This window comes from Eptesicus fuscus, chromosome 9 (assembly GCF_027574615.1).
Source record: "Eptesicus fuscus isolate TK198812 chromosome 9, DD_ASM_mEF_20220401, whole genome shotgun sequence".
Lineage (NCBI taxonomy): Eukaryota > Metazoa > Chordata > Mammalia > Chiroptera > Vespertilionidae > Eptesicus > Eptesicus fuscus.
The window spans coordinates 28,830,964-28,851,880 of NC_072481.1; the positions used below are offsets into that span (position 1 = coordinate 28,830,964).

At 43.5% G+C, this 20,917-nt stretch overlaps 1 protein-coding gene across 1 annotated transcript; it reads right to left on the bottom strand.

Annotated features, from left to right (window-relative positions):
• Window positions 1–17,049: 17,049 nt before the first annotated feature.
• Window positions 17,050–17,853, bottom strand: LOC129150298 (proline-rich protein 23C-like). The gene has a single exon (XM_054721276.1). It carries the CDS (start codon window positions 17,851–17,853, stop codon window positions 17,050–17,052), a length of 804 nt encoding a protein of 267 aa, XP_054577251.1.
• Between the last annotated feature and the right edge of the window lie 3,064 nt (window positions 17,854–20,917).

The window sequence follows — 20,917 nt, forward strand, 5'->3', positions numbered from 1 at the left end:
AACAAGTTGGGAAGGCTTGAGGCCAGGTGTAATCTGGCCCCCCTGACCTTCCCAGACTCATCTCAGGTCACTCTGTTCCTCCCCTCATTCCAAGTAAACTGAACTCCATCTTTGCCTTGAATGTGCCATACTCTTTCCCATTTCAGGGCTTCGACGTATGCTATTCCTTCTCTTGTCACCATTAACTCCATCCCACCTCCACCCTACCCCATTATACTGTTAACTCCTGCTCATTCTCAGGTCTTGGCTTAAACTGCAGCTCCTCAAAGAAGCCTCTCCTTGAGCCCTCAGAGTGAGTTAACCTTCCAAACCATCCCATACCTCTCCCTCAGAATAATAAAGACATGAGGTGTAACATCTGGGTTCTCTGCTAGACAGCAAGTTTTATGAGGCAGGGACCATGATTATCCAGGTGACTGCTGTGAGTGGAGAGTTGATAAATTAGGGATAGCAAAATGCAGGAAGTAGTGGCAGGTACAAAAAAGGGGAGGAAGTAAAAAGGATTAAATGTTGTTATTCAGCTATAATCATATGAGAAAAATATTTTCTTTTATTATTAATAAACATGAAATATCATTTGTCAAACTAGAAAAATTTAGAAAAATGGTGATACTTAATGCTGGGAAGGATATAGTGAGACAGAGCCACACTTTCATTGCTAAAAAGAATATAATTGGTTCTAGCTTTCCAGAGAAGTAGTGTCTTTCACATAGTAGACACTCAACATATCTGTTAAGTGAAGAGTAATAATACTAATAATTATGGCTCTATTGGTTAAACATTTATGTGTTTAATATAATTAAGAATTTTACATATATTCATTTAATAAAAATATCAACAAATGGGAAGCATGTAACAATCCTATATAATAAAAGCCCAATATGCTAAGTGTCCGGTCCTCCTGTCATCTGTTCAACCAATCAAAGTGTAATATGCTAATGATATGCTAAGGCCACTCAACCGCTTGCTATGACGTGCACTGACCATCAGGGGGGCAGACACTCCAACTGGTAGGTTAGCTTGCTGCTGGGGTCCAGCTATTCAGGACTGAGCAAGATGGGCCAGACATGCCCTGGAGCCCTTCCGTGGTCCCTCCCCAACTGGTCAACCAACTGTGTCCCTCCCCAGTCCCGATCATGCACCTAGGCCTGGCCTGCACCCTCTCACAATCCAGGACTCCTCAGTGGATGTTGGAGAGCTGGTGCACAAATTCAAGCACCAGGCCTCTGGTATATACCATAAACCTTTATAGGGTCTATATACTTGGGTCCAGAAATTTTACTTCTAAGGTTTTGTCCTAAAAACAAAATCAGAAATGCAAAGTTTTATCTATAAGTGTGTTCATCAAAGAATTATTGGAAACAGCTGTAAATAAGCTATCTTAATTTTAGTAAATATTATGTAACCAATACTATGTACTATCATGTTTTTGAAGCAATATTTCATTACATTGAAAAGTATCATATAATGTTAGATGGAGAAAATCAAGATTTAAAATTGTGTATATAAGGTTAATCCAAGTTTTATAAAATATTCATATATTCATTTTTAAAAGCCTGAAAGGATATGCAGTTGACTCTTGAACAATGCAGGAGTTAGTGGCACTGACCTCTGCAGAGTTGAAAATCCATGTATAACTCTGACTCCCAAAAAACTTAACTACTAATAGCCTACTGTTGACCAGAAGCCTTCCTGATAACATAAACAGTCAATTAACACATATTTTTTATGTTGTATGTATTATATATTGTATGCCTATAATAAAGTAAGCTATAGAAAAGAAAATGTTATTTAAAAAATCATAAGGAAGAAAAATCCATGTACTATACTTATTTGAAAAAAAAAACCCATGTATAAGTGAACCCATGCCATTCACACCTGTGTTATACAGTTGACTAGGATCAACTGTATATTAACATGTTAACACTGGATACCTCTGAGTAGTAAGATAATAAGTGATTTTTTATTTTTGGTAATATTTTAGTCTGTAAAATTTCTACAATCAGCATATTTTGTCTTTTTTTTTTTTCAGGATGAAATAAAGATTACTTAAAAATATTTGTTGTCCTGTCAGAAGAAAAGAAAGTTAGCCATGATGTTGGCATCATTCATTATTCATCAAATGTCCATTGATGCTTACTGTATGGCAGGCCTAATGCTAGATCCTGTGGATGCAGGCATGGATAATCTAAGTCCCAGTGTACTGGATGAGAGACAAGAAGCACTAAGACAAGGATGCTATCTATCTATACTAATAAAAGGGTAATATGCTAATTATACCAGACATCTTCTGGACGACCTTCCATACGTCCGTCCTGACAAAGTCAGGCCTGGGCGAAGCTGCCTGAGGTCCCAGGCACCTGCAGCCAGCCAGTGGGAGAGAAGCCTGGGTCCTGGGTGCCTGCGGCCAGCCAGAGGAGGGAAGCCTGGGTCCTGGATCCTGGGTGCAGGGGCCAAGGCAGAGGCAGTTAGGGGCGATCAGGCCTTCAGGGGAGCAGTTAGGGGTGATCAGGCCATCAGGGGAGCAGTTAGGGGTGATAAGGCCAGTAGGGGAGTAGTTAGGAGTCATCAGGCAGTGGGCAGAGGTGGTTAGGGGTCATCAGGCAGGCAGGGGAGCAGTTGGGGCAATCAGGCAGGCAGACAAAGGTGGTTAGAGGTGATCAGAAAGACAGAGGTGGTTAGGGGTGATCAGGCAGGCAGAGGGGTTAGGGGCGATCATGCAGGCAGGCAGGCAGGCGGGCCGTTAGGAGCCAGCGATCCCAGATTGCAAGAGGGATGTCCCTGCGGGATCGAGCCTAAACCCGCAGTTGGATATCCCCTGAGGGGTCCCGGATTGGAGAGGGTTCAGGCTGGGCTGAGGGAGCCCCCCCCACCCCATGCACAAATTTCGTGCACTGGGCCTCTAGTCTATAATAATAAAAGTGTAATATGCTAATTAGACTGGACAGCCGAACAACCTTCCGGATGTCATTCCAGACATCCTTCTGGATGAAGCCACCATGGCGGGGGCCGAGGCAGAGGTGGTTAGGGGTGATCAGGCACGCGGGCAAGCAGTTAGGGGCGATCAGGCAGGCATGCGAGCAGTTAGGGGCAATCAGGCAGGCAGGCAGACGTGGCTAGGGATGATCAGGCAGGCAGGCAGTTAGGGGCTATCAGGCAGGCAGGAAGAGGGGTTAGGGGTGATCAGACAGGCAGGTGAGTGGTTAGGGGCGATCAGGCAGGCAGGAAGAGGAGGTTAGGGGCAATCAGGCAGACAGGCAGGCGAGCAGTTAGGGGCAATCAGGCAGGCAGGCAGAGGGGTTGGGACGAACAGGCAGGCAGATGAGTGGTTAGGGGTGATCAGGCAGGCAAGCAAGTGGTTAAGAGTGATCAGGCAGGCAGGCAGAGCAGTTAGGGGCGATCAGGCAGGCATGCGAGCAGTTAGGGGCAATCAGGCAGGCAGGCAGACGTGGCTAGGGATGATCAGGCAGGCAGGCAGTTAGGGGCTATCAGGCAGGCAGGAAGAGGGGTTAGGGGTGATCAGACAGGCAGATGAGTGGTTAGGGGTGATCAGGCAGGCAAGCAAGTGGTTAAGAGTGATCAGGCAGGCAGGCAGAGCAGTTAGGGGCAATCAGGCAGGCAGGCAGGCAGAGGGGTTAGGGATGATCAGGCAGGCAGAGTGGTTAGGGGTGATGAGGCAGGTAGGTGAGTGGTTAGTGGCAATCAGGCAGGCAGGCAGGTGAGTGGTTAGGAGCCAGTGGTCCCAGATTGCGAGAGGGTGCAGGCCGGGCTGAGGGACTCCCCTCCCCACCCCACCCCTTTGCACGAATTTCGTGCACTGGGCCTCTAGTGTGTGTGTGTGTGTGTGTGTGTGTGTGTGTGTGTGTGTGTGTGGTATTTTCCAGCGTATAAGATGACTTTTTAACCCAGGAAAATCTATACGCTCAGTCGTCTTATACGCCAGAAAATACAGTACATAAAAGCCTAAGCAATTGAACAACCGAATGACTGGTAGCTATGATGTGCACTGACCACCAGGGAGCAGATGCTCCTACCAGTAGCTATGATGTGCACTGACCTCCAGGGGGAAGACACTCAATGCAGGAGCTGCCAAGCTGCGGTGACTTGGCAGCTGTGGTTCTCGGGTGATGCAACAGGAACCAGAAAAGAGGGAGCCCGATTCTGGGATGCATCGCCCGAGAACTGCCCTCTCGCAATCTGGGACTCCTCGGAGGATATCAGAGAGCTGGCCAGGCCAAGGGACCCCACCTGTCAGAGGGACCCCGCTCACTCTGCAGACGACCTTCAAGCTGCAGCCACCCCAGGTGCACCTGGCCAGGGAGGGATCCCTGGAGGTTGGCTCCAGGGCGTGTCTAGCCTGTCTCACCCAGTCCCATCCCGCCAGCCACCTTCTAATTAATTTCCTTCTAGTAAGATAATAAGTGTGCTGCTGGAAACACTCTGAAGGAGTGTTTGGCCTGGCTTCACAGATGAGGACATATTTCTGCTGGGTGTTGGAAGCATGAGTACAAATTTGATACTTAGAGAAAAGGGCAGGGAGCAGGGGTGAGGGGATTCCAGAAGGAGGAGACAGGATGTTGAAAGCCTACAGCCATGGAGATTATGTAGAATGAATAGGATATCTGGAACATAGACTCAGGTGTGACAGATAGGATTTGTTAAAGAACTTAGGGATTACCTTCTCTAGGCAAGTATTTTCCAAGGACGGTTATAAATTCTGGTTCTATGAAACATTCTGTAATGAAAATATTCCTTGTCCAGAAACACTGTGAAGGATGATCTCGTCATGCTTCACAGTACACAATAGCATGTTAAAGTCTCTGAGAAGTCCAATAGTAATAAGCAAATAGATAAAAGAACAATTAAAAACAAGAAAAACAGGAGAAACCAAGATGGCGGCATAGGTAAACACCTGAAATCGCTGCCTCGCACAACAACTTCAAAACTACAACTAAAAGACAAAATGGACATCATCCAGAACCACAGGAAGGCTGGATGAGTGGAAATTCTACAACTAGAAGGGAAGAGGAAAGCACACTGAGACTCAGAAGAGCTGGGGAAGTAAAGGCAGAGGTACAGAGGCGTGCACGCGGAGAGGGTTAGCAACTGAGGACGCGGCTGTCTTTTTCAAGTGGGAGGGAGACAAAAGCTCCCAACTGCTCTGAATTCCAGTTCTGGGCGAGACTCTGGGGACCCAGACTCATATGGGGAGAAACTGGACTATCTGGCAGCAGGCAGAACTCGAGGGTGGCTTTCTCTCAGAGGTGCTTGCAGTGATTACCAAGGGACACTGAGACCTGGGGGCCTCTTAGGGCAAGGCTTATTGGAAGCCATTGTGGTTTGCTCTGCCCTGAGACTCCACCCCATCCAAACTGTGCGCAGAGGCTTTTGCATATGAATTGCCTGGTCCTTTGAAATCTAAACTTACCTAACAAACTGCAGCTGAGTCAGTGAGACCCAGAACATCCAAAAGAAGGCCCAAGGCCCCACAGCAGCTTTCATTGCTTCACAGCTGGGCCTCATCTGGGCACCTCCAAAACCCAAACAAAGAAGAGGAATCTGCAGACCTATAGGTACCTCCTGCTGGGTGGCCTCAGGCAGAGGCTAAATTAGCACCTCCTTAGAGATCCAAGAGCCACTGTACCCAGGGGTTAAAGTAGGACCATCCAGATTACAACTCCTCAGATCCATAAGGGACACATTCAGGGGGCAGACTCAGGGAGCACCAAAGCCCCACTGAAGCAAGTCTTGCCTCATAAGGGTGTCTCCAGCACAGAAGTTCTCCCATCATAGACACAACTGATCCTCACAGCCAATTGGCTTGGAGGTCAATTCCTCCCAGTGATAGCAACAACAATCAAGACTTAACTACAACAAGACTGTGCACACAGCCCACAAAGGGGTGCACTAAGAGTGTCCACCTCAGGTAACTGGGGAGGCTGAGCCACTGGGCCCTATAGGACACCTAGCACACAAAGCCACTCTATCAACTCAGGGAAGCAGCCAAAATGCGGAGACAAAGAAACAGGTCACAAATGAAAGAAATGGAGGAAAGCAAACTACTGGATATAGAGTTCAAAACCACGGTTATAAGGTTTTTCAAGAATTTTCTAGAAAAGGCTGATAAATTTAATGAGACCCTCGAGGATATGAAAAAGGACCAACTAGAAATTAAGCATACACTGACTGAAATAAAAAATATTATACAGAGAACTAACAGCAGACTAGAGGATCGCAAGAATCAAGTCAAAGATTTGAAATACAAAGAAGCAAAAAACACCCAACTGGAAAGAAAAAAGAAAAAAGAATCCAAAAATATGAATATAGTTTAAGGAGCCTCTGAGACAACTTCAAGTGTACCAACATCCGAATTATGGGGGTGCCAGAAAAAGAGAGAGAGCAAGATACTGAAAACCTATTTGAAGAAATAATGACAGAAACCTTCCCCCACCTGGTGAAAGAAATAGACTTACAAGTCCAGGAAGTGCAGAGAACCCCAAACAAAAGGAATCCAAAGAGGACCACACCAAGACACATCATAATTAAAATGCCAAGGTCTAAAGACAAAGAGAGAATATTAAAAGCAGCAAGAGAAAGACAGTTACCTACAAGGGAGCACCCATACGATTGTCAGCTGATTTCTCAACAGAAACTATGCAGACCAGATGGGAGTGGCAAGAAATATTCAAAGTGATGAATAGCAAGAACCTACAACCAAGATTACTCTACCCAGCAAAGCTATCATTCAGAATGGAAGGTCAGATAAAGAGCTTCACAGACAAGAAAAAGCTAAAGGAGTTCATCACCGCCAAGCCAGTATTATATGAAATGCTGAAAGGTATTTTTTAAGAAGAGGAAGAAGAAGAAAAAGGTAAAGATAAAAATTATGAACAACAAATACATTCTATCAACAAGTGAATCTAAAAATCAAGTGAATAAAAAATCTGATGAACAGAATAAACTGGTGAATATAATAGAATCAGGGGCATAGAAAGGGAGTGGACTGACAATTCTTGGGGGGAAAGGGGTGTGGAGGGTGCGGGAAGAGACTGGACAAAAATTGTAAACCTATGGATGAGGGGCGGGGGCGGGGGGGGGTAAGGGCAAAGGGTGGGGTGGGAACCGGGTGGAAGGGAGCTATGAGGAGAAAAAAGAGAAACAATTGTAATAATCTGAACAATAAAGATTTATTTTAAAAAATAAAATAAAAATAGAGGCAAGGGCCTCATGTCTAATACATCAGCTGTCTCAATGGATCACAAAAAATATATAGTATGTATATAATATATATGTGGGGTGAGAGAGAATAGTGTGATGAAATGATAATTGGGGAATCAAGGTGAAGAGGATATGGGAGTTTGTTATATTACTCTTGCAACTTTTCTGTACGTTTGAAATTATTTCAAAATAAAATGTTTAAAAAGTAAAAAAATAAAATAAAAACAAGGAAAACAGCTGTGCTAATTCTATTTAACACAATATTTACCATACTTGTTGGACCACTGAACCCTTTCTTCTTTGAGCATTAATTAGCAAAAGAAAGTAGTATTTTCTAAAAATGTATTTTGAGAAATGCTATGATATGCTTGAATAGATTTGGGGGTGGGGGATACACAAAAATATGAAGCGACTAAAGTATACCTCAAATCTCACCCCTCAGAATTAACCATTCTGAATATCTTTGTACATGGCTTTATGTCCCTATGTATCACTTGACACACTGAGATCATATTTATTTTAAAATTTTATTTATTTAATTAAAAACGTATTTTTATTGTTGAAAGTATTACAGCTATCCCCCCTTTTTTTCCATTTACCCCCTCCATCTTACACCAACCCCACCCAGGCCTTCACCATACTATTGTCTGTGTGAGATCATATTTAAATACTATTTTATAACCTTTCATCATGACCTATATGTCTCTTACACACTTATATTTTCCATAATTTTACTTCACTGTGCTTCAGTTTGTATATTTTTTTACCTGATTTCCAATTCACTAAGTTTTCTGTGCAGTTGTGTTTAATCTGCTGTGAAACCCAGAAATCAACTCTTAATTATTATGTTTTTAGTTCTACATTTTCAATTTTATGGGTTGTTTTTTTTTTAGTTTCCAAGTATCTGCTGAAATTCTCTGTCTTATTGAAGCACAGTTACTTTAAAGTCTGTATCTGAAAGCTCCAATATCTATATTTTCCATAGGTCCATTTCTAGTGCCTCTTTTTTCTCCTAATTTTGAGTAAATTTTTATTTTCCTGTTTCCCTGCTAATTTTTTATTGTATTCCAGACACTGTGTACATAAAGTGTATAGGTAATTTGAGGTTCTGGGTGAGGTTATATTCCTTCAAGTGGACTTACTTTTGCCAGAAGGCAGGCAGTTGGTGCAGTAGACCAAATTATCTCCTGGGTCCCATCTCTAAATAGCAGCATATTGGGGATTTAGGCTTCAACATGTGAATTTAGGGTGGGAGGACACAAACATCAATCCATAGCAGGTAGATTCTTAGAGGGAGGACATTTTCTTTCTTTCTTTTAAAAAAATCTTTATTGTTCAAATTATTACAGATGTTCCTCCTCCCTTTCATAACTCCCCTCCACCCAGTTCACACCCCACCCCAGGCCCTAGCCATCTCACTGTCCACATCCATAGGTATAAGATCTTTGTCCAATCTCTTCCTAACCCCCCACACCCATTTCTCCCCGAGAATTCAGTCCACTCCATTTCCATGCCCCTGATTCTATTACATTCACCAGTTTATTCTGTTCATTAGATTTTTTATTCATTTGATTTTTAGATTCACTTGTTGATAGAATGTATTTGTTGTCACTTTGTTGTTTACAATCTTTTATCTTTATCTTTTTCTTCTTCCTCCTCTTCTTAAAGAATACCCTTCAGCATGTCATATAATACTGATTTGGTAGTGATGAACTCCTTTAACTTTTTCTTATCTGTAAAGCTCTTTATCTGACCTTCAATTCTGAATGATAGTTTTTCTGGGTAGAGTAACCTTGGTTGTAGGTTCTTGCTATTCAGTACTTTGAATATTTCTTGCCACTCCCGTCTGGCCTGCATAGTTTCTGTTGAGAAATCAGCTGACAGTCGCATGTGTACTCCCTTGTAGGTAACTAACTGTTTTTCTCTTGCTGCTTTTAATATTCTTTCTTTGTCTTTTGCCCTTGCATTTTAATTATGATGTGTCTTGGTGTGGTCCTCTTTGAATTCCCCTTGTTTGGGGTTCTCAGTGATTCCTGGACTTGTAAGTCTATTTCTTTCACCAGGTGGGGGAAGTTTTTTTGTCATTATTTCTTCAAATAGGTTTTCAGTATCTTGCTCTCTCTCTTTTTCTGGCACCCCCATAATTCGGATGTTGGTACACTTGAAGTTGTCCCAGAGGCTCCTCACACTATCTTCATATTTTTGGATTCTTTTTTCTTTTTGCTCTTCCAGTTGGGTTTTTTTTTGCTTTCTTATATTTCAAATCTTTGACTTGATTCTTGGGATCCTCTAGTTTACTGTTGAATCTCTGTATATTATTTTTTATTTCAGTCAGTGTATGCTTATTTCTGACTGGTCCTTTTCCATTTTTTTTGGCATTCTCACTAAGATCCTTAAAGGTCTCACTAAGTTCCTTGCAGGTTTCTAGAAGATTCTTGAGTAACCTTATAACTGTGGTTTTGAACTCTATATCCAGTAGTTTGCTTTCTTCCATTTCTTTCATTTGTGACATGTTTCTTTGTCTCTGCATTTTGACTGCTTCCCTATGTTTGTTTCTATGTTTTGGATAGCTGCTAAGTCTCCTTGAGTTGGTAGAGTGGCCTTGTGTGTTAGGTGTCCTATAGGGCCCAGTGGCTCAGCCTCCCCAATCACCTGAGGTGGACACTCTTGGTGCACCCCCTTGTGGGCTGTGTGCACAGTCTTGTTATAGTTGAGCCTTGATTGCTGTTGGTATCACTGGAAGGAATTGACCTCCAGGCCAATTGACTGTGAGGACCAGCTGTGTCTACAATGGAAGAGCTGCTGTGCAGGAGACACTCTTATGGGGCAGGACTTGCTTCAGTGGGGCTTTGGTGCTCACTGAGTCTGCCCCTTGAGTGTGTCACTTATGGATGTGAAGAGTTGTAATCTGGTATGGTCTCACACTGACCACTGGGTACACTGGCTCTTGGATCTCCAAGGAGGTGCAAAGTCAGCCACTGCCTAGGGCCGCCCAGCAGGAGCTACAGAGAGATCTGCAGATTCCTCCTCTTTGTATGGGGTTTGGAAGTGCACAGACAAGGCCCAGCTGTGAAGCAAGGCAGGCTGCTGCTGGTGCTGGCCTTAGGCCTTCTTTTGATAGCTTTGGGGCTCCTTGACCCAGATGCAGCTTGTTTCACAGATTTTAGGCTGAGAAAGGATAAGTCATTCATATGCAAAAGCTGCTGTGCACAGCTTGGGTGGAGTTGTAAATTGGGTGGGGCGGGGATCTCAGGGAATCTCCAGGGCAGAGCAAACAGCAATGGCTGCCAGTTAGCCCTACACCAGAAAGGTCCCAGCACAGGAACAATGACCACTGCGAGCACCTCCATCTGGAAGAAAGCTGGCTCCGCATTCCTGCCCTGATGCCAGACAGTCCCCGTATGTGTCTGGATCCCCAAGAGTCTTGCCTGGCACTGGAGTTCAGAGCATGCGGGAGCTTGTATCTCCCTCCTGATTAAAAAAGCAGCGCAACCAGGTGCCAGCCCGTTCTGCACCTCCGTACCTCTTACCAGTCTCATTGTGCTTTCTTCTTTACCCCTTTAGTTGTAGTACTTCCACTCAGCCAGCTTTCCCACGGTTCTGGATGATAGTTGTTCTGTCTTTTAGTTGGTAATTTTGATGTGGTTGTGGGACGCAGCTAGAATAGGTATTTACCTATGCTGCCATCTTGGTTCTCTCATAGAGGACATTTTCATTGTCTCATTGCCTATGGCCAAATTTCTTCCATAAAGCGATTACAGCATAAAAAAGTGATTCATTCTATATCTTAAAAGGTCATTCTGAGGCACATGAAGATTAGAAAGAAGAGACCAGTTTACAGACCAATTTTATAGGCCAAACAAGAGATGAGGTGACCCGGAAAATGAGAGTTTTAGTAGGGTTGGAGAGAAAAATGCCGACTTCAGAGATAAGCCAGACACAGGGCGGTCTAGAAATGACTGGATTTAACACAGTAGGAGTGCATTTGCTACTCAGAGCTCTGGAAATCTTCACATCAGGTTTTCCTAGTTCAGTGGAGAATTTAACAGACTTTGACTATCTCCCAGGAGAGGCTTCATTAAGGGCACCTGAGAGCAACCTGTGCTGTGTTCTGGGAGTCTCAGGTATGCACCACTGGTGCCCCAGGCACAGGGAGCCCTCACTGTGGCATGCTGGTAGATATGACATGGTCCCAATAGTCAGTGGCCATGCCTCCTGGGTTTTCCAGATCTCTTACAGTAATAATTGAGATAGTTATAATAATGATAGCTAACATTTATGAAACTGTCATTATGTTTCATGTCCTATGCTAAGAGCTTTGTATAATTAACTCAAAACTCAGTTAATTCTCACAACAGCCTTATGAAGGAGATTGGATTATTAGTCTTACAAGGAAACTGAAGTTCAGAACAATAAAGGACTTAAGATAATACAAAAAAATATGTGTAAATTATTTGTAGGAATTCTTTATTATTCTGGACACAAGTCTTTTATTATATTTAGTATTTTTAATTTTGATGAAATTCAGTTTATTATTTTTTATTTTGTGAAAAAGTTTATGAATTTAATTTCTTTAATACACATAGGACTATTCAGATACTGCATTTCCTCTCATGTCTATTTTGCTATGTTGTATTTTTCAAGGAATTTGTCCATTAGCTGTTGAATTTATTGGCACAAAACTTGTCATAATATAACCTTATTATTCTTTTAATATCTGTAAGACATGTGTGATATCTCCTATTTCTTCCTGATATTAATAATTTGTTTTCTCTCTTCTTTCTTTACCAATTAACTAGAGTTTGTCAATTTTATGGAACCTTTCAAAGATTAGCTTTGGTTTCATTGTTTTTCTTTACTGCTTGTCCATTTCTATCTCATTTTTTTTTTTGTTTAGTTTATTTTGGTAAAAAAAATATTTTAAAGTCCTTTCTTCTTTTCAAATATAAGTGCTTAAAGCTATAAATTTCCTCCTAAGCATTGCCTTAGCTACATTCAAAGATTTTAACATGTTGTCTTTTCATTATCAGTTAAAAATATTTTTTACTTCCTTTGTGATTCTTCTTTAATATGTGAATTATTTAGAAATGTGCTGTTTAACTTCTGATATTTGGTATTTTCTAGACATCTTCTTTTGTTGATTACCAATTGAATGGCATTCTGTTCAAATAACATAATCTAAGATTTCATTCAATCTTTTGAAATTTTATGGGTCAGTATATGGTCTATACAGGTGAACATTCCATATGCGCTTGAAATGATGATGTTATTGTCTATAATGACTATTAAATAACAATTAGATAAAAATATTAACATTATTGTTCAGATCTTTATTTTTACATTTTTGTCTAGTTATTTTATCAAATACTATGAGAAGAGTATTACAATTGCCACTATGATAGAAATTGCCCCACATTCACTTTAATTCTGTCAGTTTTTGCTTCCTGTATTAGGCACATGCACATTTATATTATACACTTAAGATGTGTGTGGCTTTAGCTGGTTTTGCTCAGTGGGTAGAGCCTCAACCTGCAGACTGAAGGGTCCTGGGTTCGATTCCGGTCAAAGGCATATGCCTGGGTTGCAGGCTTGATCCCCAGTAGGGGACATGCAGGAGGCAGCCAATCAATGATTCTCTTTCATCATTGATGTTTCTATCTCCCTCTCCCTTCCTCTCTGAAATCAATAAAAAATTAAATTTAAATTTAAAAAAAGATGTGTATGTGAATTTCCACTGTATAGGAATTTTATCTCACTAATATTTAAAATAATCTGAATAGGACTCAGAGCCAAATGGAAAGCCTATGGAAAATGTGATTTGGAAGAAGACTTGAAATTTGATTTTTGAGACTTCCCCCAGCCCATTACAAGACTAATATCAAGATCTAAGAATGACTGAGTCCATGTGAGGTGATGTGCAAGCAGAGATATAACATCAAATGCTTCCAACTGATGGGAAACCTTTTTGATGCAACATGATCTGCTTCAAAGATAATTCAAGAGTTTCAATTATCTTCTCTGTGGTATTCAGCTCTATTTGATGCTTCTTGCTTAAAATTTGTTCTTCTCCTTGGCTCCCTGGTAAACATTATGGAACTGGATGAGTAGTTCCTTAGCAGAGGCCAACCTAAAACCTACACAGGTAAACTGAGGTCCTTGTTGGAGAGGACAGAGGTGACTCTGAAAAGTGAACTGTCTGAAGGGAAAAAGCTGCCCACCCTTAAATTTAGTAAAAATAAACATTACTCACTACAGAGCACTGAAGCCCTGGGGCTAGGAGGGGAGTTTCTAGATCTTATGTGATGGGGCGAGGAGATGTAGATGGAAGGAAATTCTATAGTCCTATACCATTAAGCAAAGTAAATTCTAATTCCATTGAATATTGGGATATAGCAGATATTAGTTCTCTCTCATGTTCAAACCAATAAACATCTGCTTGATTGATATTTCAACTTTCTATCTCAGAGGCAGCTCAAACTTATCATGTCCAAAAAAAAAGTATTACCATTCACTTCAAACCTATTTTCTTCATGGGTTTCCATTTCAATAAATGGTACCACCATCCACACAATAAACCAAAGCAACTAATGCTGTACATCCAATTCGTTACCACTAAACCCCATTAATTTCTTCCAGTGTCCCCTTTGTCCCATCCCCACTATACCTGGCTAATACCTAAAAAACTCTTCCTTGGATTCTTTGTTGTTGTTGTTGTTGTTTGTTAATCCTCACCCGAGGATATTTTTTTCCATTGATTTTTAGAGAGTGGAAGGGAGAGGGAGAGACAGAGAGGAATATCCATGTGAGAGAGACACATCGATTGGTTGCCCCCTGCATGCACCTTGACCAGGGCCAGGGAACCTGCAATCAAGGTACATGCTCTTGGCCAGAATAGAACCCGAGACCCTTCAGTCCCCAGGCCAGTGCTCTGTCCACTGAGCCAAACTGCTAGGGCTTACTTGGATTCTTTTTAATACTCCTACTGGCCTTCTTCCTTCCAGCTTTATGAGCCAAACTGGCTACTGATCTTTCAAAAACACTCATCTGACCATCCAGTGATAGTCTGTTAAATATTTAACAATCAGCTTTTGTGGAAATAAAAGGCTCTGAATTCATTGTATTTTGTCAATTTCTTTGGTGTAAATACTCCTACCATGATCAATATCAACTTACCAATGTAATATCACTGAATACAGAGATGGAAAGAAATGAGCACAATTTGCTCTCATAAGTCAGCTCCAAAATACCATTAAACCACAAATAATATATTTCAATAGATCTTTGATGCCCTCGAGATATACTATAAACTCTTCAGGCTGACCTACAAGACCCCCCATGATCTGGTCCTAATCATTTCTCCAGCTTAATCTCCCATCCTTTGCTGACCCCATTCCTAACCAATACCCACCTTGCTCAAATACTTTGTGCTTTAGTCAGTAAGGACAAATATGGGAAGAGATTTTCCTGGGCCCCAGAATGGAGAGCTCAAAGTGGGTGGGGCAGGTATAAAAATGGGAGGAGGCCAAAGGCAGGTTTGCCATCAGCTCAGAATTCAGTGGAATACATCGATAACTGTAGAAGGGAGACAATGTTACATAATGGGATCAGAATACCTGATTCCTAGTCTTAGTTCTGACTTTCAACAGTTATTTCAGGATACTTAGGCCTCAGTTTGTCCACATCTACAATGTGAGTTTGGGGATCAATACCTAAGAGCTTTCTAATTCTAACAGTTTTTCCCTATGAAGAACCTAAATGAAGCTCAAATAAGACCAGCAGAGCAGCTAAAACTTGAGTCCTGGTTTTGGCCTCCTAGCTGCACTCACCTAGGGTCTCCAAAAGGGAGATGTGAGTTAAAGGACCAATTTATACCATCCTTATGTAGTTCTCATTCCCCAAAGTCGTATATTTCCTTGGGGGGCACATGCAGCCCTTCTCTCTATCCTGATTGCTCCCTAATTGCTGAACCTTCTCTTGAGTAATGGGATCCCTTAGGACTGGGAGGCTCCTACGGTGACACTGGAAGCTATTTGGCTGCATCCTTAGGGACTCCTTGAACAATTCTAAAAATGGAGAGCTGCTATTTCATTGTCCCCCTAACAGCAAAATGTTTCATTATTGGGCAGTATTAATCACCAGAGGTATTTTTTATAAATTGAGCTTAATGTTTGCCCCACCCCTGCAAATTTCACTAATTATTTCTAATTTTTTTCCTCTGCAAACATACAATACATAGTTCCACCTTTTTTGGTGGTGGTGGTGGGGGGGGGGTGTCCATGAAATATTTGATGAGATCTGAGATCTCTATGGTTCCTCTTAAGTCTTCAAGTTATACTTTCTTGGTGGAGTCTTTAGGGGTTTCTATGTACAATATCATGTCATCTGTGAATAAGGACAGTTTTACTTCATCCTTTCCAATGTGGATGCCTTTTATTTCTTCTTCTTGTCTGACTGCTGTGGCTAGGACTTCCAGTACTATGTTGAATAAGAGGATGAAAGTGGACATCCCTATCTTGTTCCTGTTCTTAGGGGAAATGATTTTAGTTTTTGCCCATTTAGTATGATGTTCACTGTAGGTTTGTCATATATGGTCTTTATCATATTGAGATATGCTCCCTCTATTCCCACTTTGCTGAGGGTTGGGTTTTTTTTTTTAAATCAGAAATGGGTGTTGGATTTTGTTGAGTGCTTTTTCTGCGTCTATTGATACGATCATGTGATTTTTGTCTTTCAATTTGTTTATGTTATGTATCACGTTTATTGATTTGCAAATATTGTCTCAGCTTTGCATCCTTGGAATAAATCCCACTTGGTCATAGTGTATGATCTTTTTAATATATTGCTGGATCTGATTTGCTAATATTTTGTTGAGGATTTTAGTATCTATGTTCATCAGGGATATTGGCCTGTAATTCTCTTTCTTTGTAGTGTCTTTATCTGGTTTGGGATAATGCTGGCCTCAGAAAAAGAGCTTGAAAGTATTTCTTCCTCTTGGATTTTTTGTAATAGTTTGAGGAGTATAGGTGTTAGTTCTTCTTTGAATATTTGGTAAAACTCCCCTGTGAAACTGTCCGGACTTGGGCTTTTGTTTAGTGGGACTTTTTTGTTTTTTTTTATTTTATTACTGCTTCTATTTCATCAGTTGTTATTGGCCTATTCAGGTATTCTGCTTCTTCCTGATTCAGTTGTGGGAGATTGTATTTTTCTAGGAATTTGTTCATTTCATCCTCATTGTCCAGCTTGTTGGCATATAGTTGTTCATAGTATTTTCTTACAATCAAGCTATACTTTCTCAATCTCTTCCACTCTTCCTTAAATAACACGATTTCACGGTCTTTTACTGATAATATATTTTCTCTGTATAGACAAACTCTAGTTTGTTATTTTTCCTTTTAAATTGTAGACCCAAGAATTAGAAACAGTGCTCTGGGCAGCTCTTGAGCTCTTGCTTAACTTTTGTTTGTTTTTTAAGCAATCTGGATGTACATTGTATTTTAAAAATATTTCTTAAATATTATATTTATTGGGGGCATTGATTAATAAATTACATAAGTTTCAAGTGCACAATTATATATAATACATCATCTGTATATAGCATTGCTCACCACCCAAAGTCAAGTATCAGCCTGTGTTTCAAGCAGCATTTCTTTGCTGCTTTGTGATCTTTCTTCCAAATGTTTTAGTCTACCATTGATAGAAAATTCTGCAAAGCAGCCTGCATCAAGAGAGTATCTGTCTTTATCCATTCTTGTAGGTTGTGCAATATACACACAACCGCTATCAGAATACCTTCTCCTGGTCCTCAGCCCCGTGGAGCGGGATTGTAGCAGTTCATTCCTGGAACAGCCGTTTCCGGGCCTTGGGAGAAGGCCCCAGAGGGCGCCGGGGGCGCACCTGAGGACCTGGACTAGGGGACGGAGGTAGAGGTTGGAGTGGTGAGCTCGGGAAGGGTTCCCAAAGGTGGAAGTTCAGGTTGTAGTAGGGACCAGGCGGGCGTCTCTCTAGACTAGGTGTGGGGGCTCGAGGCCCTGGCTCTCTGATGGGGCCGTGCGGGTGGGTGCCTAACCCCGTCCCACCGGCTGCAGCGACCATCCAAGGAGTCAGGAACCCAGGGGCCGCGTCCTCGTGGTAGGCCTCTTCTGGGTCGGCGATCTCGGGGACGGCGATCTCTGGGTCGGCGATCTCGGGGACGGCGATCTCTGGGACAAATGCGCAGAAGAATCCCTGCTGGATGGCGACGCCTCCCCCGGGAGCATCCAGGAGAGCGCCGGGTTCCAGGCCGACGGGCGAGTGCGCCCCGGTTCCCGAGCCCAAGAGGGCCTCGGGGACCAGCACGAGGGTGTGCCCTCCCAGAGACACTTGCAGGACCGACGTGGGTTCGGGCTCCAGCACCAGGTCGACGCCGTCCAGAGGCAGCTGCAGGGCACAGCCCGCAGCCAGGACCACCACGGAGGTGAGCGCGTCGGCGGCCCGGGACTCGGACTCGGGCGGGCCTGGCAGGCTGGGCGCCATTCCGTCTTCAGGGCCCGCGGGCTCCTCAATTCGGCGGCGCTTGGCGGGGCCGGGTCCTTCGGACTGCGGTTCCCACCAGGGCGCAGCATAGAAGCTGGGGCTGAGGAGGCGTCTGCCTATCATCCGAGTGGCGCTGCGGGCGGCCTGGCAGAGGGCGAGTGTCGCTCAGCGCCGGCGGCGGCGACAGGTGAAGCGGGCCGGGGCGGGTGGGTGAAGAGCCGCGCGTCGCGGGGCAAGTCCTGGGGGCAAGTCCTCGGAGCTCCTGGGCGTCCTCCCAGCAGGCCGGCAGTCTGGCTGGTGGGAACCTGCGCCTGGGCTTCGAACCTTTATCCGCTCACGCTGACCCAGGCGTGCGTGCCCTGGGACGCCCGGAACCAACCAGCGTCTCACCGCTTCTGGCTAAGCCCCGCCCCTTCCGAGGCTCCGCCCCGCGGAGGTGGGGGCAACTTTGCCGCCCAATATCCGAGGCTGCGGTTGATAAGTCCCTGCAAGGAGGCCCCATTGGGCCGAACAACCACGATGCTCTGGGCTTGATTTCCAGTGTAGTTCCTGTTGTTTTTTGAATTGACCTCGGATGCGGAGGACAGGATAACCCGAACGCGGATTAGGTTCCTAGTCTCACCAACAGAATGCTGTCCCAGGATACCGACACACAAGACCGTCTTCCCCGCCCTAGCCCCATCCCCTGGTGACCTGCGCTTTTCTCTTTTGGAGTGGGGCGAATTTTTGGGTTACGTCATTATTTTCCGTTTGCCTAAGTTGTAAATTACTGTCAGATCCTTTCAGTCGTGCTAGAATGGAGTGTGTTAATAGCAGCCTCCGTACGATCAACTTACGACTATATATCTATATATCTATATATCTATATATCTATATATCTATATATCAGTGTAGTACTATCGTAATTTTTATGCTACCATAAACTGAAGAGTTTGGCCTAAACTACAGCAGCGAAGCGTGCCTGTTTTGAGCCCAATTTACAGATAAAACTACCACGCAGAAGGATTTTGTCCCGGAGCCCGGAACTAGCAGAGCTGGTCTGAAATGTGAAACGGCGCTTTAAGAGGATGCAGGATCTGGGCCTTCATCGGAATGTCAGTCAAAGGTGTGTCTTGTGCGTGGTGTGCGAGGTGCGCGAGGTGTACGGTGGCTGCAAAAAGCGAAGGTGTGGCTCCACGTGTTAATAGGAGTAAACGCCCAACACTGGTTTTGTAAGAGGTGATACTTTCATATGGTGACAGAGGACAAGGAAATACTGCCTTCTACCCCTGTCTCCTAACCACATGATGGCTCATTTTGTCCCTTTTTACAAAATAGCATACTAAAGACTCACATTTTTAGGGCTGCATAGTATTCCTTTATTCGGAATTATATTTAAATCAGGGCTCTCTTGATGGACATTTGAGCTAGTGGTCTGTGACTTGGAAGCAATGGCATTCCTTGGGAACTCTGTGGAAAATGCAGATTCTTTGCCCCACCCCAGGACCACTGAATCAGAAATCCCGGAGCGCACAGGCCAGGAATTCTCTGTAAGCACCTTCAAAACGTTGTTTTGCTGAAGTTAAACTGAACTTGTTTTCATTTAGCAGTGGAGGGCTTCAGGTTCCAGGGGTGGTTTATGCTGGTTAATGACGGAGTCATAAGGGAACTCAAACTAACTGGCCTGCATCTGCCCTTACGGCTGGATTTCCTGTCTTCCTGTCTGTGTGGGCGGAAATTCCCCGGAAGTGGCACGACCCCGTGGCGGTCCCCGCTGGGCACATGTGCCTGCAGTTGGAACCTACACCCAGGCTCGCAGGCGATGGGAACAGCTGCTGTGTTTCCGGTGTCTGGGTAGAGGGCTCCGTGGTGGGAGGAGCTTGTAGGAAAGAATTGCTTTGGCCCTGGAGAATTCTGTCTTCCATCCGTGAACATTCCACATTCGATGAATAATGCGGGCAACATTCAGGAGAGGGAGGGTGAAGGTGCCATGTGTAGGGAACAGATGGACGAATTTAAAGCTGGCCAGGACTCCAGGAGGAGCCCTAGGCTCCTGGCCTGGCCATAGTGGGGTTCTGAACCCAGTGGCGCCGCCTCGTGTCTGCTGCTACTCTGACCTCAGCACTTCACCTGTGAGCTGCTCATTGCCCTGTGCCCTGTGAATCCTCACTGTGAACTCCCTATCGGCTGAGCCAAACCAGCTAGGGCTGGACTTATCTTTTTTAAAAAACATTTAATAAATCTTTATTGTTCAGATTATTACAATTATTTCTCCTTCCCCCTTCCTCCCCCCCCATAGCTCCCCTCCACCCGGTTCCCACCACCCCCTCTGCTCTTACCTCCCCCCGCCTCCTCATCCATAGGTGTACGATTTTTGTCCAGTCTCTTCCTGCACCCCCCACACCCCTTTCCCCCTGAGAATTATCAGTCCACTCCCTTTCTATGCCCCTGATTCTATTATATTTACCAGTTTATTCTGTTCCTCAGATTTTTAATTCACTTGATTTTTAGGTTCACTTGTTGATATGTATTTGTTGTTCATAATTTTTATCTTTACCTTTTTCTTCTTCCTCTTCTTAAAGAATACCTTTCAGCATTTCATATAATACTGGTTTGGTGGTGATGAACTCCTTTAGCTTTTTCTTATCTGTGAAGCTCTTTATCTGACCTTCCATTCTGAATGATAACTTTGCTGGGTAGAGTAATCTTGATTGTAGGTTCTTGCTATTCATCACTTTGAATATTTCTTGCCACTCCCATCTGGCCTGCATAGTTTCTGTTGAGAAATCAGCTGACAGTCATATGGGTGCTCCCTTGTAGGCAATTAACTGTTTTTCTCTCGCTGCTTTTAATATTCTCTCTTTGTCTTTTGCTCTTGGCATTTTATTTTTATTTTTTTTTACTTTTTAAATATGTTTTATTGATTTTAGAGAGGAAGGGAGAGGGAGAGAGAGATAGAAACATCAATGATGAGAGAGAATCATTGAATGGCTGCCTCCTGCACACCCCACACTGGGGATCGAGCCTGCAACCCATGCATGTGCCTTTGGCCGGAATCGAACTGGGACCATTCAGTCCACAGGCTGAGGCTCTATCCATTGAGCCAAACCAGCCAGGGCTGCTCTTGGCATTTTAATTATGATGTGTCTTGGTGTGGTCCTCTTTGGATTCCTTTTGTTTGTGGTTCTGTGCGCTTCCTGGACTTGTA

Coding starts and splice junctions, on each gene's coding strand:
- LOC129150298 (XM_054721276.1), bottom strand. CDS start 17,853: ATGATAGGCAGACGCCTCCTCAGCCCCAGCTTCTATGCTGCGCCCTGG.